This window comes from Argiope bruennichi, chromosome 2, assembly GCF_947563725.1.
Source record: "Argiope bruennichi chromosome 2, qqArgBrue1.1, whole genome shotgun sequence".
Taxonomy (NCBI): Eukaryota; Metazoa; Arthropoda; class Arachnida; order Araneae; family Araneidae; genus Argiope; species Argiope bruennichi.
The window spans coordinates 44,420,065-44,440,810 of NC_079152.1; the positions used below are offsets into that span (position 1 = coordinate 44,420,065).

The 20,746-nt window shown below is 25.7% G+C and overlaps 1 protein-coding gene across 1 annotated transcript in view; it reads left to right on the top strand.

Moving 5' to 3' along the window:
• The first annotated feature begins 3,125 nt into the window (after positions 1-3,125).
• LOC129961793 (WD repeat-containing protein 18-like) overlaps positions 3,126-20,746 on the top strand; it is a 42,355-nt gene continuing 24,734 nt past the window's right edge. The window contains exons 1-6 of the mRNA XM_056075362.1: positions 3,126-3,285; positions 7,231-7,290; positions 7,896-8,075; positions 9,559-9,672; positions 13,051-13,184; positions 17,942-18,080. Of these exons, the coding sequence (XP_055931337.1) occupies positions 7,270-7,290; positions 7,896-8,075; positions 9,559-9,672; positions 13,051-13,184; positions 17,942-18,080 (588 nt within the window). The 5' untranslated portion in view covers positions 3,126-3,285; positions 7,231-7,269. The remainder of the gene's footprint in view (positions 3,286-7,230; positions 7,291-7,895; positions 8,076-9,558; positions 9,673-13,050; positions 13,185-17,941; positions 18,081-20,746) is intronic.

Here is a 20,746-nt window from a genome sequence, read left to right on the forward strand (position 1 = left end):
TAAAAAGGAATAATAAAAATGAGAAATATGCATTCCCTACATAATTTCTAACTGTTCACCAAGTTTTCCTGAAAAAGATAATTAAATTCCATTAATCCTACAAGCTCAGTGCATATGATACTATTTAAGAGCGCATTGGCCATACGACCACCCATTGGTTTTGTGCCGTAGTCAAATTGGGGTAGCTTTTCAAAAGCAGAAGAGATTGATAAGAACAGGAATGAATTACTGAACTGTTGTACGTGTCTATTTATCTTTCTTGATGCACATAAAAGCATTTGTTACTACCCTGTGTAAGAAATACTACTCTGCAAATAAAATTAGCTTTATTTGAGAAGCTACATTTAAGCGATTTCTTTTTTTATGATTAAAATGCTAAACATGAAAGGAACAAATATCAAAATAATATTTTTAAATGGAATCGTATATATGAACAAAAAATTTAGCAAGATGCAGCATTCCAGAAAGCTCTATTTTTTATCTTTTGTAATCGATATCAAATCAAAAGAATAACATTAGTTAACATACTGATATGCGTTTGTAATTTCTATCTTACTGAAGAATTATATAGTTGTTCGTGCATTTATCCATACTTTAACATGAGTTACAAGACAGACTGCCGACTCCAGAATTTGAAAATTTAGCAAACATGCTTTAAAAGCTGAAAGCGAGTGTTTTGAGGCAATGTATCAAAATCTACAATTATAATTTTCAGTAAACAAAATGTTGATGTTTTCCTCTTATAATTTCTAAAATATATTACAGTACAAAAAGGATACTAACACCATTTTCCAAACTGAAAAACAATTTTTTTTTATTGATATCAATTTTATTATCATACAGTTGTCTTTTTAATATAAATAAATTTAAAAAATTATTTTAGAGTGTATTTCTACAATAATTTTGTATTTTTGTAATGAAATTCCTTTCTTTCCCAATATTCTATCAAAATTTAGCTACTCAGGTAAAGAAGAATTTATCCTTTTGCCATTAATTTAAACTTATTTTTTCTATCACTCAACATTAGATGTTTGTTTTCATGTAACATACTAATTTTTAAAAAAAGTATGACAGCAATAATAACATTAGATAAAATAATTTTTGGGGAAAAAAAAAACTGGACATATATCTTTTAAAAACGAGGATAACAATTCCTTTTGACATCTTGAAACAACGCAATTTACCGTAATCTTCAAGATATCTTATTTGTTCGATAAAAGAGCTCAGGCAAATTAGCACTGTCATATTCGAAATTTTGTTTAAATACCACTTCCTTATTCAGATTTATATCTATTGCATCTATTCAAAAATAACATTTGGAAATGATAAATTTTCTTCCTGAAGGTTTAAAAAATTATTTTTCTTCAAGAGTAAAGTTTTCTTTAAAAAAAATGTCGTAAAGAAGTGCGAATTGATTAGTGACGAACTCTAATTTTTAAGGTAAATATCCAGAATGGAAATTTATTTTTCAATTAATTGCATTCATACAAAACAACTATATTGATATGATATGCTAATGTTACTAGCTACTACTATGCTAAAGACAGAAAAGGTAAGATAAAAGGAGAGAGAGAGAAACATATAAAACTTTTTAATTTTACAGAAATTAAAAAAAAAAAAACGCAATAACGCATCATACATTTTACATAAAATAATAACGCATCATACATTTTACATAACGGGTTGATTTAAATATCAACCCTTTTTAGTTACAGTGAACAATAACGAAATAGACAATTTTTTAAAAGTAATTTTAACTAAATTAAATAATTTTTTTTTTTACTTAAAATAATAGTGGAAACAAATGTGAAAAGTATTATTGTTTAGTTTATACAAAAAGTAAGAGTTTCAGCATTTTGAACAAATTCATAAGCACGAAGGAAAATAATTAAAATATCCAAGAAATAATAATTTTTAAGTTCAAGTTTCCTTTTAAAATGTAATTACATCAGCCGTATAAGTATAAAGAATTGATTATATTACCTTTTCAGACAAGCTACTTTCTATCAAAATTCTGATTATATATATATATATATATATGTTTATATATATATATATGTTTATATATATATATATATATATATGAATTCTTTTTGCTATACATGTTTTTACACAATATTTTTTCTTTGCAATAGATATTTGTACACATATGAATTATTCAATTCATATTTTAAAACAAATATTTAAGTGTTAATCATGCACATTAGCAACATTATATTTTCAATACATTAATAAAAGAATAATTTAAAATAACTCTTGTATAACATATTCTTTTTCAAGAAGACAAAATAAATAAATAAATAAAAAAAAGATTGGGCCAAACTACTAGGAAGAGGTTATAGATTTTTATTAATGCAATTTTTAGACCAAAAAAATATAATTGCTACTAGAAATGCTAGCAAACAACAAAATCAACATATGCCTGCAGTTATAAGAAATAATTAAAATTTTCTATAATACTAATTCTATATAACTCTTCTACGTTAACTCTAAAAAATAGAATAGAATTTACCATATTTTAAAATTTTCAGCTAATTTTTTAAAAACATTTAGCCTTATACAATTAAAAAATTATGAACATTAAAATTAATATTTAATTGTTTAAAGCAACATCGAACTTATATTTCGTATGAACAAACAATTTTAGCTTCCATTAAGAATTTAAATGAAATTTGTAAGCTCATAGCATTACACAGAAACATTAAATTTCATTTAACAAATTAATAGAAGATAAAACTGAATTCTGAGTTTACACATTATTTCTTGCCATTTAATTAATTATAAAAATAATGCGCCAGTGGAAAATCCAGCTTTTCCAAGCTCTCACTGTTATCAGCCACAGTCAACACTCATAGCATCCTTTCTAGTCAAAAATTAGATTCATAAAACGTAATTTTGAGCAAATATAAATAAATCATATCACGGTATTATCCGTATATTAAGAAAGAACGCGCATGAATAAGGTCTGCTTTCTTCGTGAAATCGTTACTTCCTGAATTCGGCAGTCGCTCATTCATTGCATTAAAAAATTGTTCTTCAATCTTGGCGTATAAATAAATTTTCAACTTTTGGCACAAAAAGCTTTTCTTCAAGCAACTATACTTGTAGTACGTCTTTTCCCCATTTCCATCAATGCCGGAATGAAACCCGTCTGGAGCTTCTTCCCCCATCTATTTTAATGCTCCCTCCCCCCCTTTGGAGTACTAGAGGGGGATTCAAACGTCCTCCGGTTAACAAGTCTCGCGTTAGTGTTGTATTGTTTTTTCAAAAAGTTGATTTTAAGAGGTATTCTTTATTTTTATTCTTAATTAATTCATTTTGATGTTTTATTTATTGATTTTTTTTGTAATTATTGAATGTGTATCATTATAATAATAAGTTATATGCTGTTGCAGCCTGCTTAAACCCAAGTTCGTTCATGTTACCAAACATAATTCATATTTTTAAAATTCATTAAGATAGCAATAAATGTAAAAATAATCCAACATATTAGTTATTTTATTGTAAAAAAAATTGCTCTTTTTAATATATTTCTGTAACATTTTAAAAGCAAATCGTTTGTTACAACTCCGGAATTTTTCAATGTTAATAAATAAAAGACAGTATGGTACTTTCGATTTCATCATTGCTATTTGTGATTTAAAATGGTTGCAAATATTCACTTTTTCCATTTTCTTTCTCTTGTTAAAGTTTAAGCAAAGAATAATTTGACATCTTGTCAGTTCAAATTTTTTTAATGCCATAATTGTGTTATTAATCTTAAATGACATGCTAATATATTCAAGATCATAGATTCTTTTTTTTTTATCTCCAGCTTTATTGCAGAATTTATACCTTTTTTTTTATCATTAATGTGATTAAATTGGTTTCTAATGTCATTATGTTGAGAGCAAACTTTTCTGTTCTTGCTTGCATATGATGAGAAAAATCACCTTTATCTTGTATATAGAAAATTAAACTTTCTTTATTAGGCATATACTTTTTATATTTATGACCAAAATTTATTATAACTTTTTTTAGGAATATTTTAGAAAACTGTTTAATATCTGAGACTTTTAAAAAGCTTAGTTATTAGAAAACACTTTTTTTTTTAATTGTAACATTAGATTATGGATTTATTGAGCTTTTGTTAATTTTCATGTTATTTTTACAAGATTATTTCTGAAATGTAATTAAAATTCTGATATTGCTTTATTTATTAAAATATTCATTAAAAAGCAGCATGCTTTATTCAAGGTATAGTGAAATTTTTAAGTTTTATGTAATACAGAATAAATTTATTATAATACTGATATATGTAACAAGAATATTGATTTTTGCTATTTATAGATTTCAATGTAAAGATATTGATTTATCAAGTTTTTTCTAATTTCCATAGTTAACATTTTAGTCTTATATATTATGTTTGCTTATGACGTACAGTTAAGCCTAATGCTTGCCAGTGGCATTCAGTTAAGGGTGCCATATACATGCCGCCACAATTTTTGAATGTAATGTTATCCTATGCAGAAAAATATTGGGCGCTTTTTTCATTTGCTATTACATGTTTCCTTTTAAAATCAACTGCAGTCGGTCGAAGGAATAAAAACACAGGTTCCTGCCAAAGAATTGTTTTTTAGACTTCCCAAAGTATTTTTAAATATTTATTAAAAATCACAAAACTTCAACTTCTCCATTTAATCTTTATCTTCTTTTGGATACATATTTTAATTTTTTAAAAATCTATAAAAGCTAAATTTTAGTTGCAATATTTAAAAAATATTCTGCACTTTCCTCCATAATCTTTTAACCCCCATCTTTTTTTGCGAAGGAATACAAAGTAAGACTCCTTCTGATCATTGTTTGATAATAGCAGTTAGTAGTCTAGTTTTCAGTACATTGTAAAATTTTTCTGACAGCAATAAAATTCATATTTACTTTTTTTGTTTGATATCATGGCTGTGGCCATCTAGACACTCCCAATGCACATGTTTCTACGAGTGCTACATTTTATTCACTTAGTTTTAAGTATATTTATATTTTAATTATTCTACTTGCTCACCTTTTTTAAATATTGAGAGAAATGATATGTTTATTATTTTAATATAATGGAAATTTTAAACACATATTCTATATCATATATTGTAGGTAAAAAAATATATCATCTTGTCATTGCTTCCAGTATTGCAAATTTGTTAATTTGTGTAAAGAGTTAGATATAAAATTGACAAGATCTAGGTGTGCATTCTTGTGTAATTTTGACTTGACTGCAATACATCTCAAAAGTTCCTAAATATGCCTGAGAGAGGAAAAAGTGCTCTTTATTGCAGTGGTTTAATTTTATATGGATCACAAAAGAAGTTAAAAGGGGGAAAAAATAAAGGATATAGAATATATCATTGGAACATGAGTTTCATAAAATGACTCAGTAACTCCTAAATTGTCTTTGGTTGTTTGAAGCTGCAACAATAGAAAAGGCAATCACTCAACAAAAAAGCAGTTTGTTGTGCAGAGAGGATCATAATGGTTATTGGAGTTCAGTAAGGCATAAAGTATTAAAATACATCTTCACTTTTAATTTTGAATTGTCCTTCTCATTTAAACAATTGTTAAATCAGAAAAATTTTTTAATTAATTAAATATATTTAAAGAAAAGAATGAAAGCGATGTTTGCTTAACAGAATATAAATCTTTGGGAAAATTTTGACTACCAAAATGCAGAAATTTCAAAAAAATTTCTGGTGTGGTGTGAAATTGGAGATTTGCAGTGATCCTGTTTTGTATAACTAGAAAAAACAGATATAAATTAAGGAACTAGCATGAAAAATTTCGGAATTAGTCTAATTTAATGATTATAGAGTCCTCAACAAAGTGCAAAATTTAGTCAGTATAGCAGTTTATATGTTATCTATACGTGCATAAGTTCAAGTCCTAACTGGGCCCAGATTCGCTTTGATCATGTTGAGATCTCAGCATCTTTTGATTGCTGGAAAATTCTCAAATACTTGATTAGATATGGGTCTCTTGAGGGAACGTGGGATAAATAGACCATAAGCTAACAATTATAACAATAAAGTTTTTAAAAAATAAATAAAAATGAAAGCCTGATCAAAAGCAGGTTTAATTTTGAGATCAATATGTGTGATTTTCCGATATACTTAAAAGGTTCACCAATGATTTTCATTTATTCTCTGTCTTAAGATTTCAAACATCATATTGTCTTTTTTTTAAAAAACTGTCAAATGAAATGCTATGAATATTTAATTATTCACTTATTACTTCTCTTCTACAGGATTCTCTAATACCATATAGAGCAATTAAATGTCTAAAAATAGAAGTGCTTCAATAATTAATCATAGTGTTGAGTTCTATATTCTCCTTCTAACATTAGCATAGGATCTGATACAATTGAGAATATTCAAAACACCTAACGCAAAGAGTATCTTTTCTAACCAAGTTTGGATGACATATTGACCCTCCCCCACCCTCCTGGTGTTTGAACTAAAGACAATATCAGTTTTTAAAAGATCTCTACAAAGAGTAAATCAAGTTTTATTTAGTGGATCAGGTTGTCCTTCCAAAGCTCTTAATCTCTCACAGCTGTATCTTAGGGGCTATTTTCTTATTGGGTTTATTTGGCTTGTCAATCAAAACATTTTAAGCCACTTTAGTCAACGCATTATCCCCCCCCCCCCCCCCATCAGTAGGAGAGCGCTTTCCTCAACAATCCCCCTCCCCCTTCCTGTACATGGGATTCGTAAATCAAAGGTTCGTCTTGGTCAGCTCTTAATGCACATTTTTTTATAAGATAAATTTTGAAACTTAATTATAGTTCTGATAGTCTTTTAGCATTCTAAATATTCATTAAACTATCAGCAAAAATTTTATTTGAAGCTTATTGAAATTTTAAGTTTTATGTAGGACAGAATTAATTTGTTAAAATATTATTTATATTGCATTGATAAATTAAGGTATAAAATTTGTAAACTGCATTTTAAAATTTTAATTAGTCTGATTTGTAATCATGCTAATTAATTATTTTATATATTTTGCCTACATTCTTGTGAAAAAGGCTGTATATATTCTGTATGTAAAAGGAATTTTGCTTTGATTTTTAGATTTTCGATGAAATTTTTAAACCTTATTCTTCCTTCAATTAATGTATGTCTTCTAAATCTGTATAATTTATTTTTATTTCTTGATTTAAAAAGCATTTGGAAGAATTTAACACAATGTTTTCTCTTTTACTAGTTTGTTACAGTTGTCAGAATTTGACTAATTGATTTCATTATGGATAGTACTATACCAGAAGTAAGTAGTATTTCAGTTTTGTGGTTACCAAATTGCATCTATCATCTTTTAGATCTCCCTTAATTTAGTAAAAAATTTCAGTTAAAAAACAGCATATTTACAGATGTAAAATAACTAATATGTAAAATGCAACTATTAATTCTTAAATTTAAAGAAATTTTTATCATTATTCCACTATATTAATTTTTATCATTATTTCACTATATTATCTATTTTTTTGCATTAGAACTTGTTAAAAAAATACACTGAAATTATATCCATTATTAATAATTGCATCCCTGCATTTGATTCATATGGGAAAAATACATTTCCCCCCTTTCTCTTTTTAACTTAAACACTTGAATTTTCTTTTGGTAATTTAATAAATTTCATTCTTAAATTACTTCCATAAAAAATTAATATAAAGAGTGTTAATCTTGCATTAGTGTTTATATTTAATTATTATGATAATGTATTATTATTTAATTAAATTTTATGGAAATATTGGTAAGGATGGCTCATTTTATTTGTTTTAATCTGAAATAAGATCAGATTGCTTTATTTTCTCCTATTTTTTCTATTTTTTGTTTCTTTTTGAATAAATATTGCTTACCTCTTTATTTTAGGTAATCATTGCTTCCAGTAAAGTATGCTCCGTATTTGATGCTACTAATTCGAACGAAATTACTTCATATAAAGATGAAAATCCTTTGTCACCTAAGACACTATGTTTGATTGCAGATTATTTTTTAATTGCTGCTTATTCTAACAAACCAATGTTGAAAGTGTGGACTATTTCAAAAGTGGTATATTTTTATATATGCTATTTATTTTTTAAAATTTTTTACGGGCTTTTATGTAAGAAAATCTCATCCTTAAGTTTTTTAAAAAAAATTATTGTAATAACCATAAATTTATTGATGAAATGTGTATGAATATAAGGCTTTTTATTAAATTGCTCTTTATTATTATGTAACTAGAGTTTTAATACCTTAATAGATAACTATAAAAGAAACGTTCAGAGCTTTTGTTTTCTGTTGCTTGAAAAAGGCATACTTTCATTTCTAATGTACTCAGCATAAAAAAATAATATAAAATGCCTTGATATACAAAATGTTCTTATGGTTTGAAATACATAAAATGATTAAAGTTTGTTTTATTTGAAAGTAATAGTTTTTAAAAACCATTAAATTTAATTTTTCCTATTAGAAAATAATAATTTTTAATAGATGATTTAGCAAATGGTAGATTGAAGATGAATAAATAAAATCATTTAAAATATCTGTTATGTTTTTCTTTAAAAGGAATGATAATACTAAATATAATTTTCTGTGCATAGAAACATAGTTTTAAATTAATAAAAGGATATATATTTATTTTATTATCATGATACACTCATTTAAAATTTCCTTTTGCTTCATAATTAACGTGAGCAAAATTTTATAAAAATATTTTCAATAATTTTAATTTTTCTTTTATACAAATTCTGATTTGTTCCCCTTTTATTTATATTGATACCAATATTTTTTATTTTATAGTTTATTTTTAAAGAACATGTTTATATTCATATTGACATTCCTTTAAATGTAAATATTATTTAAAAAAATTTTTTACATGATTTTTATACTAATTTTTATAAATAGCTGATCTTGTCTTATATATCCCCTCTTACCCTTAATATATATAAATTTCATCTTGATAATAAATAAAGATAAATTGTTCTTTTTTTTCTGTATGTAAATATGAACCTACTTTTATTATGCTATTATTTTGAATGATGTTAAATTGTTGCTTCCTTTCCTTGCTTTTTCCTCTCCTTAAAGCCATATTTCATTATAACTAGTATATGAGTGCCATTTGCACATTTTCTTGTATCTTGAATATATGTACAGAGAAAACACAAGGAATTTTTTTGCTGCATTCTAGATTTTACTGGTATAGACTTCATTTGAAAATTTTGCTTAAGCAAAATCAAATGAAATTTTAATGATTTCTTGTTTTGGTCCAGTATGAAGCTGATGGAAACATTACTATTTTCAAACTATTAAAAAAATTCAATTATTCATACAAACTTATATATGAAATAGCTTTCAAGTCATGCCATGACAGACTTTCTAAACTCTGGAACCAGTTCGTTTCTCAAGATTCATATACCAATGGAAATAGTTTTGAAACTAATATACTTTGTAAATAAAACCTGTCCAGTAATATTTGACATATTTGCATGTAACTTAAATAATTCCTATGATTTATAGATTTTGTGCCTAATTTTCTATATTTTATATTAAGCGAAAACAAGAAACAGGGAGTTTTGTCGTTCCTGGACAGGTTTCTGCTCTTGCAGTCTCTAATTGTGGCACTTTTTGTATCGCTGGAATCAAACAAGAGATTTATGTGTGGGATGTAAGTTAAATTGTTCCTAATTTGTTGGTAGTAATTTTTCATTTTAATTTATTTTATGAGACATTTATTACTATATACTTCTATTTGATATTAATTTTCTTGTTCTTAATGTAGAACATTACAAAAACATTATGTTCGTTAATTGTGAAGGTATCAATGATAAGACTCTGGTGATGTTTATGAGTCAATTCATGTAAGTTCATCTACACCATGACACCCTAGATTTTAAATTTGGATAAGTTCTTAATGTTTATTCCTTTTTTGTTTTTAATAAGCTTGCAAAATATGATTTCTCTATGTCAAAGTGTGTATGTTTTACAGTTTGCTGTCATTTTCCAATGTTTTATGGTTTTGAATGATCACATCAAGAAAACACAATTTATTCTTTTATAAGCAATAAATTATCTACTTTATTTACCAAACATTGTTGTAGAAATTTTTATAAATATGCTTTTTAATGTAAGGGACCAAGAAAAGAATAAATTAAAATAGTAAGTTTATATATATATATATATATATAACAGGAGAAAAATAGTTTTAAATAAAATGTAGAGTAGTTATTCCATACTAGATCAACCATTCAACCTAACCATTTTCAATTTTTATGAAGATTTCAAGGATCATTCTCTCCAGTTATATAAATGATAACACTATTTTAGATTTTTAAAAATCTTATTGGTTTTGATTTAATTAATTTTTAAATTTTGGAAACATAATCTCTTTTTAGCATGCATTGAATTTTTAAATCTTGAAATATTTAACTTCTATTAAGCTTAGAAGGTTGTCTGTGTCCTTATTTTGAAGGGTATTTCTTAAGGTTTAATGTAATAGGTTTTATAAACATAAAAACAAATTATAAATAAAAAAATAAAATGTTTTTAAAAATTTTGAAAAAAAAAAAAGTTTTTTTGCAATGTTTTAATTTATAAGTTCTGGAATTTCTGCTGTGAAAACACAATAAGATTGAGAGAGATGGCAAAATTGAATTTATTTAAAAAAAATACAAAGCAATTCCCTCCAGCTGCGAAGCACATTCTATCCTATCTAATTTTATTGACCTGTTATTATGTTTCGTATTTTGTTTGAAGTGACACTTGAATGAAAATAATTTATCTTTTATTACTATTTTAATTTTTTACTTTGCTCTGTTCATTTAATTCCATGACAACATAGAGGAAACAAATACATCGAAAGAATTTTTGGTATATTATTGTAACCCATTTAAAAAACTTTATTACAAAAAAAAAGGTGTGTTTATGAAAATATTTTGTGATATTATAATGCCATTTTACTTGAAGGTGACAAGCTATGTGAAGTGTGTTGTAAAGTTACACTAAAGCTCGCAGAAATTGTAACTCAACAAGGAGGTTGACATTTACACGGCTCAGGATCACAAGATGATTTGAATGTTATTGAAGTACCATCAACTCCTGAGATAATTGAAACTTTGGCCAAAATGTTGACTATTATCATTGAAACGTCCATTAAAATAAAATGTTTTACTGGAAAACATTACTTTAAAACAAAAATTTAAAGGTAATGGAAGCTTTTTGAAAAAAAAATATTGAATTGATACTTCAGTGTTTTCAAACCTGACTCTGTAAAAAATAGTGACCGTGAATTATTGGTCTGTTGAAAGAAAAGTTTAATGATAATACTGACAAAAGTGTTATAAAGCAGATTTTAACAATGCTTTATAAAATCTGGACTGGAAAAGAAAAATGAAATTCGATTCGGTATATCTAATTTTAATGCTATAAAGGCAATAAATAAATAAATGAAAATGGTGTTAAGTTGTGTCCAACTCACAACTTGGAAGAATATTTAGACCCTACAGTTGCAAACTTAATCAAAGAATGTCAAAGTGATGAAATTAGTTGTCAAATGGCTTGTAAAAAAAGATGTCAAATGTATAATTCTCAAAAGCATTTAATTTTAAGTGCAATCAGAAAATTATAAGTGCTATTTAAGAACCATTACCCTGATCAGGTAATTTGAATTTTTTAAATTTTGTAGCTTTGATCCAAATATTGCATTAATTTTGAATCAAATGGGATGCATTCTGTTTGTGTTTGCACAATACATCATAATGCCAAATTGATGATGATTCAATGAAAAATACCAGGATTGACAAATGGTGAGCTGCCATTTAAAACATACAAAGATCTAGCAAGCAGTATAATTTGTAAAACTGCATAAACTTTCATAAATAGTGTTAATTGTTTAGTAAGTGGTGATTTGAAAGCTCACTTTGTAGGAGCCTTTGAAATGAATAGCATTGAGCATTTTCTTTTCAAACAATGGATGCAGATTGATAACAAGTGTATCTAGGAAGATATTATGAAATCCTCAAGAGAGTTGTATCATTTATTTCAAAATTTTCTGAAACTTTTAGGATATCCTTTCATTGCCACACAAATCTTTCTATTTGACATTTAAAAGCAAATTTACCCCAAAATCAATACATTATACTTCGTGAATTTACTCAGGGTACGTAACATCATTAAAAGTCATTAAAAACTTCTTGTTTTTGATGGTCTTTACGTAAAGCACTTGAAAGAGGATTTTGTTAAAAAATTTATCCAGGTGCTTATATTTTTCTTTTAATGGAAAGGAAAAAGCTTATAACTACACTGGATCTGTCCAATTACTGGCTGTATTTTCTTTCTGATGTCAGATGTTTCAATGTTTAACAGATTTAATGAATCTGGAGGTCAGTGAAAAAGGTTTTATCTCAGTTTAGAGACATTTTGATACAATGGGGGAAACATATCCTTTTCATTCACTTGACTCTTCTTTCATCTCCTTTTGCTTGTTTAGATAAGGAGAAAAATCCTTTGTTTTTAGAAATAATTTTGTGTATTTGTATTATGTTTATAACTGTAATTTCAGCTCATCCTTATTTTTCTGCATGTGATTACTTGTTTATAGAGCATTTATTAAATATGTTTCAATGTCATTTAAAAACTTTCTATTAGTGAATTATTGAAGTATTTCTATTTCAATTAATTTTTATGCGAAAATTGAGAATTTTTTAACATAATGTCAGAAAATGTGCATTTGTAAAAAAAAGAAGGAAGGGTTTTACATAATTAAAGATTATCTGAAATTCAATAAGTGAAAATTGCATTTTTTTTCTGTGAATTAAATTTTTATTTTACAGTGGTTTTAGTTAAAAAAATGTTCAAAAAATTTCAGATAAAGTGAAAATGTTCATTTGATACTAAATGCTCCATAATTGAATGTTTAAATAACCATTTTCCCAGTACAGTTGCAATGTAAAATAAAAGGCCATCTGTGAACCATTGATACATTTACACCAGCTATTTTGAATTGCCTGATATTTTTCTTCTTCTTCTTCTTTTTTTTTTTTCTTAGGTTTCCAGCGGGGAAATTTTAAGCATACTTGATCGTCATTATCAGGATATATCATGTTTAAAATTTACAGCAGATGATTCTCGTTTTTTCTCAGGAGGTAAAGATGGTCATGTGATGGTGTGGGTCTTGTCTTGGTAAGTATCTTTATTTTTCTGTGATTTAATTGTCAATATTTTTATATGTACATTAAGTAATGTTATTAGATTATTAAAATGAAAAGAATATTATCATTTGCTATTTAATGTATGTATATTCATATATAGAATTTTTTAAAAGTTTAAATTACTTTTTGGTGTAATAAATTGACAGTCCTTGAATAAAATTCCTTCATGGATTGAATTTAGAAGAATTTTATATTTTAATCTCTTTCCTTACAGACCAGCAAAATTGTGACTCAAAAATTAAAAGCAGCTAATGTTACTCAGAAACACTGCCTATTAATTTGTTTTTCATCACAATAGCATAAAAGTAATATTGTCAGAAATTTAAAGATAAAATATTGATATAACTATTTCATATAAAAGTTTTGTTAATATGGTTGAATCCAGGAAGAATTTTAATAGAAATTTCAAAGTAAGCTGATAGGAATTTTTTCTTATAAATTTTTATAGGAAAAATAAAACACAACCTATGATTTTTTTTTCTTATTGATCTTTTGATTATGCTGTTTTATAAAAAAATTATTTTTTTTGCTTTTTTATCAGAATTTATTTATGGTAATATATATATTAAGTTGCAGAATTCTGTATAATAATGTCAGATAATGCAAATCTGGAAAATATGTACAAAATTAAAAAGTTCAGTATATTTGTACTATAAATTCATTTTATCTATGTCTTTAAAGTAATTCTTCTCAACTGTTTTTAAAAATAAAACCACTTCCATTTTAATTAAAAAAAAAATCTGTTTATCAGAATTTCAAGAAAAGAGAAATTTCTATTTCACTATAAATTGCACTTTCTTTTAAAAGTCTAAATTTAACCAACATCCATATATGATATAAAATAAGTCTCCTGAAAGTGTCTGTATGTTTGAAAGAGAAAAACTCTAGAAATATTCAACTGATATTAGAGATATTTGTAACATTTTGTAGAGCATTTATTGGGGGGAGGTTTTAGTATATTAAAGTCATATCGAAATAAAAAAAAGGAGTAATTGCAATTTTAATTATTTTCCAACTACGATTTGCACAAGCGTAAAACAGCAATATCTTTTTTTCACTTGTCCACGCATGTACGCAAACCTCAAACTGCATATGCGCAAATTAGAAGATCTGTGGTATACATATATTTCTTTCTATACCTCTGATTTCAAACAGCAGATGAACATATTATATTTTTATTTTTTTAACAGTCTAAACATTTCTAAATGCATGCTATAAAAAATTGTTTTGTAGTTATTTTTGATGATTTCTAAATATATTTTTATGTTTGTTTGATGTTGCATGACATGACCATGTCATATCGAGTGGAGGCTAGACTTAAGTTTAAAGATAATTTTTCTTCTTGGATGTTATGCCATGGGCAATGATGTGCAGGTACTGCTAGTTGTTTATAATCTAAGGCAGATCAACTTGGCAATATAAAAAAAGACTGTTCAAAACAGAAAAGGCAACAACAACAACAACAAAAAATCACTTTGTACCAGAATGACATAATTTATTTTCTACCATTAACCATATGTTAAGGTTATTTTCTGTTAGATTTTGCTAACAGTCAGGAGCAGATTCATTCTTTTTACTGTGGGTATGCTATTGAATTATCATTTCAAGTTCAAAACAAAACGAAAAAGTTGCCAAATTGTTAACTTCCTTTTCCACTCTATATTTTATACATTATTTTCATTTTCAATTTAATCACAATTGAAGTTTCCATTTTCAATTTTAATTAATGAGAAATACCAATTTAAACAATAGCATTATACAATATTTAATTTTCTTTAAAATGGGAAAATTATGTTGAAAAAAAATTGGAATTGATTGTGTCAGTTTTTCCTTCATGCTGCTATATTGAGATAAGGGATACATAAAATGTTTAAACATTAAAAATAATAATAAGAAAATATTTAAAAGAAATAACGCATTTAACCATTTATCGAAACAACATTTTCTGTAATAAATCTTGAGCAAATTTACAAAAAAAAAAAAAAAAAAAAAAAAAAATGTGTGAAGGTAGGATAGAATATTACACCCCATACAAATGAATCTAATCATTAATTTATTTCTCAAATATCAAAATCAGAAAGGGTAAAAAAATCTTGTCCAGAAATCATGGGAAGTAATTAAAATTCTGGTGATACAATCCTATGATCAATTATGATGCTAAAAATGAAATTTTTCTGAAATAAAAATATTGAGTTTGAAAGACTTAAAGAAGAAACATATGTTTTAAGACATTTGGTTTCAAATGAATTAAAAAAAAAAAAAAGGTTATGAAAAAGCAAAAGTACTTACTCTAAATATGTCATAAAGTGGGCAAGCAAAGATTTAATAATAGTGAAAACTGTAAGTAAAAGAAAGATTTTTTTTGATAAATTAAATGATTTAAAATAGAAAGAATAAATATTGAAGAGACAGTTTTTACACTGCAAAAATCTGCAAATAAAATTGAAAAGGCAAAAGAAAATAGGGATTTTCAATGCTTAGTAGAATAAAAAAGTTTTTGAAATTGAGACTTTAACAGAATAATTTAAAATATATTAATTGCAAACAGTTTCCAGTTCTTTTCTTTAAAATGTGAATAAAGATTTCTTTGCAACCATATCTTGCATTTCCCTCTTCATTTTACCAAGTACTTGTTAAATGCAAGGATAGAAATTTTTATGAAGTTTTTTAAGGAATTTATTTTACCTTAAGAGTGAATGTTTTGTGAACTCAGTACCTTTTAGTTACAGTGCAGTTAACATCTGGTCATTGTTGTGTAGTGTTTAATATTATGGGCACTTGCATTGTGTTTTGGAAACTCATTTTGAGCTGCAAGTTTTAGCTTATCAGCTGAAGATGAGCATTACAAGTATCCTTACTGCTTTTCTTTAAGCATTTAGATGTAGTTAAAAATAAAGAAATTGTGTATTTGAACAGTAATATTGAAAATTTTTAATTTTTTCTACTATCTAAAAATTGTAATTTTATGGGTTTTGAATTTTCTGAAGCAGATACTTGAAAATCATTGAATTTTTTTCCCTCAATAAAAGTGAGAGCCCTCAGTGTCATGAAAAATTATATTCTTGAAAACCTAATGACCATAAGCAATATTTCCTGATTTGATCTTTTAAACAAAGATTTCTCTACCATTATAAACAAAATTAGCACAGGATTCTGTTAAAACAGAATACTTAAAAGGTTAACTAGTCAGTAAATACTATCAGAAAACATATTTGAAATAATATCAGGACATTGTATATACCTTCATTTGGATAAGTGCCATTTTATTTATGTGCTAAGCAGGAGTGCGAATATTTTTGCAAAGCAAAAAGTTAATCCTCCGGCTATTTATCCAGTGTTTCCATGGGTTAGTAATAATTTTTTATTATATCCCACATTTTTCTCAGTTTTGGGTGTTTTTATGATTACTGATTTTTATTGTATAAAATTATAATTGTGTAATGTATAGTATCAATTCACATAGTTTGAAAAATATTTGAACTTATTTGCAAACATCACAATTTGCATGTGTGACTACTGTAAGAAAAAGATGCAATTCTATTTTTAATAGATGTTAACAACTTCCTTTAATAGAATTTAACAATATTCTTTTTTTGAATGATGTAGCTAGCAATTCAATAGAATAGTAGGAGGTTGATTTGTCCAAGAATCAGTATGAAGAATTCTTGTCAAAACATTTGAATGTGTAAAATTTTATAAATAATTATAATACTGGTTCGTGGGATCGGTATTATTAAAAAGGGATTTTTATTAAAAATATTTTTGAATTTAAAATTCCTGAAAGAGAAAAATATATTACAAAACTTTTAATTTTAGATTAATTGAAAAAAATTGTGAAATAGAAAATTTCTAAATTGCATAAGCACTGATTGTGAGCAATTTTTGCATATAATCATAAGCAGGTTGTATGGCCAAATATTGCAATCTCTAAATGTAATATAAAAAGAATTTTTTTTATTAAGGAAACATGTTAAATTGAACAAATATTGTAAAACCAGCAAAGAAAAATAGGGGGAAAAAATGATTTTTCTATTACAGCAAGTTTACAAGCTGTTTGAAAAGATAAAGATTTTTCTATATGTTACAGAATCAAATAGTTTTGGTATTTGAGGACAATTAACAAAGGAAATTAAAGTTTTAAATATTTTTTAATGAATTCCGTTTCAACTAATATCTGAACATGTTTGTCAAATAGACTCGCTGTTTAGATTTTGTGAAATAAACATCGATTAATAACCATGCAGTGACTAATGTTAAGGGTACTTGCATGTGGCTAACTTTTATATGACTGGAAATATTCATTTATTAGCTGCGAAATCAGATGTGCTTAGTATTCTTAAACATCTAAGCAAGAAGTAACTTAGAAAATAATGGAATATTTGTGAAAATTTTTGATTTGCTATTTATATTTTTAGTTAAAATATGTCATTTTATTATCCTTTTCTTAAAAATATCCTTAATTTCCTCTGTTCATTAAAATGGAAAACTCTGATATGGTGTAATGGAAAAAAAAAAGAAACTAAATAGTTAGAAATTATTGTTTTAAGAAGGTAGGGGATTTTCGATTTTGCTCGTATTTAGTACTGGTTTATAACCAGATATTTTTAGGGAAGATTGGGAATTAATAATGTGAAGTATTCCTTGTAAGTCACTAGTACATAATTGTTTAAAATGAAGTGAAGTGAATTTACATTTCATTAAACTATGAATATAAATTTTCTTTTCTAGTGTAGTTGATGTGAGTACCCGAGATGATACTATAAAACCACACTTTGTGTGGAATAAACACTCTGCTGCCGTTACTGATATTTACAGTGGACATGCTGTATCTCGGGTAGCTACAACTTCTCTTGATATGACTTGCAATGTAAGTGATACTAGAAATCACTTAAGATTTTATATTTGTATCTATTTTTGTCTTATTTATACTGTTGTGGTTTTTTTTAAAATTGCAAGCTTAATTTTTTATCATTTGAATGGTATTAATTTAATTAAATTACAATATTAAAACATTATCCATAGAATAGTCTTGGAAACAGAACAGAGTATGCCTTTTAAAATTGAATTCTCTTATCTGTTCTTTTTATTTGAGCTATTTTCCTAATTCCTGATATTAAGTAATAATTCTTTTTATAGTAATAAAGTGTCTTTAGTATGAATTAAGCTCATTAAAAAAAATTCTTTTTCAAATTCAAAATTTGTGCTGTGCTCCTTGATCAATGTTTTTTAAATCAATCAGTTTAAAATTCTGTTGGCCTTTTGTCTACAAAAAAAAAAAAAAAAAAAAAAAATCTAAGAGATTGTCAATAAGCAATTTTTTTTCAGAGCTTTAAAGCATTATTATCGTGTCTAATAATATAAATAATCTATATTTGTTAGCTGTAATTGAATTGATTTATAATTAATGAAGATCAATATAAATAGATCAATAAAGTTATGAAGATCATCATAAATAGATGAAATACTATTTGGAAAGATTTATTAAAATGAGTAAGATCCATGAATAGTTACAATGTATTGAAATGACTTTCTATGACCTGTCTTTTCTCTCATTTAAACGTATCTTCCATAAGTTTTGGAAATTAAATTAATCCTAATTGCTTACTAACTGTTGTATTATAAAATGTCAATGTTCTATACAAAAAGAGTTGAGGTGAAACTTGTAAATATTTAAGCAAATATCAATGCTCTTTAAACAAATAATTGCATATTTTGGCGGAGGGGAGAGGAAAAAGAACTTTCTTTATTCTTTGTTCAAAATATATGACAGTGTTTCAATTAAAAGAAGTCTTTGAGTCTCTTAATTTCTCTATTCTTTATATTTTCTTATAAAACAAAGGCTAATCATGTTTTTGATTTTGTTTTAAACTGTTTTATATATAATCAATTGACTTCATTATCATAATTAATTGTGCTTCTTTTTCAATATTCAGTTGTTAATAATTAAATTGTTCTATCTTTCTATTAACTGTTTTATGTAGTAACTGCAAAAATAAGATTTGCAATATAGTGCATACATGTGTTCTAAGGGAGCTGGAAACAAAATTTTTTGTTGAATAAAAATTGGCATTTGCCTGAATTCAAATAAATACATTAATATCATAAAAGAAACTATAACACACTTACAGATTCTGAATTTTTAATATCTTTAATAGAAATGGTTCTAATTCATATTTATTTGGATTTTTTTAAAATTTATTTTTCTGTGTCTGAAATTTTTAAATTTGTGAAATATTTTAATAATGTTTCTCAAATTTGAATAAATTTGCTCAAACATATGTTTCAGATATTACTAATGTGGATGATATTAGCCTTCAAAAAATATACATATCCTTAGTGACTTGTCTGATTCATTTTCTTAACTATCTAATGAGATAACAGTTTTTGTTTTGAGAATGTGTCTTTTTGATTTAACTAAGATTCCACGCAACTCTGGAGATATAAATGGATTTTAGATATTTTTTATATTAATTATGGTACCTATGTATGGCTTTCATTTTAAACTCCCCCTCCCACCAAAAAATCAATTCATATATAACGTACAAGCAAATAAGGATATTAAAGGCAAAAATAGTTTGCAAATTATGAAATATTATTTATTTTCATTGGGTGAAAATACTTTTTAAAATTCCAGACCAGAAAATCCTGTTGAATTTGTCCTTGGCAAATATTTTACCGATAGCAAATAGCTGGATAGCTTATCTAAATTCTGTACATTCTTCGTGTCATTGTCTTTCTTTTGGTAGCTTGTCTCATTTGCTTGTGAATGTGCATATTTAACTCTCTTCTACACAAATTGCCTGAAAGGTAAAGGAGAATGCATTATGAAAGGTTGTGCCGATCTTTCTGATTTTTCATCTATTACTAAATACACACATACAATAAAAACTCACCTATTAAAAAAAAAAAAAAACTTATAAAACAAATTGGAGCCACTAGAATGAAAAAGGGACTCCGTAAAATAACATTGTGATACATCAATTGATTTTTAATAATTTAAAAAAAATCACTCTTTTTATCTTTTTTTTAGAATATATATTTATTATATTTTGATATATTTCAAATTGTGTTAAACTTACATTTGTTGTAGTTTTTCAGATTTTTTTTTTTTTTTTTAATGAGGTCATGATTGCTTCTGATGATAGATAATATTGATTGAATTTACATATATCTATTGTGTATCTAGTTGGCAATTTGTAGTCTTATGGGAACTAAATTGTCAAGTGGGATTAATCTTTTGCTTACTATTTGTTACTAATTGAAAAAATAGAAATAATTATCAGTATTGAAGCAACATTTCAATTTGCAGGTCAGTTTTGGAGTTTTCATTTTAAATAGCTTTGTGTATCTGATAAATTAATGTAATGGATGGAATATATAGCCTTTTTAATTATTATTGCTATTTAAAAATCAAATTGACTTTTGAAAATGCAAGTTAATTTTTAATAAATACTAGAAATTTTTCTGAATTTAATAATATACTGGCAGTGTTTTATGTTAAGTGAGTTATCTATTTAGATGTATTCTACTGTA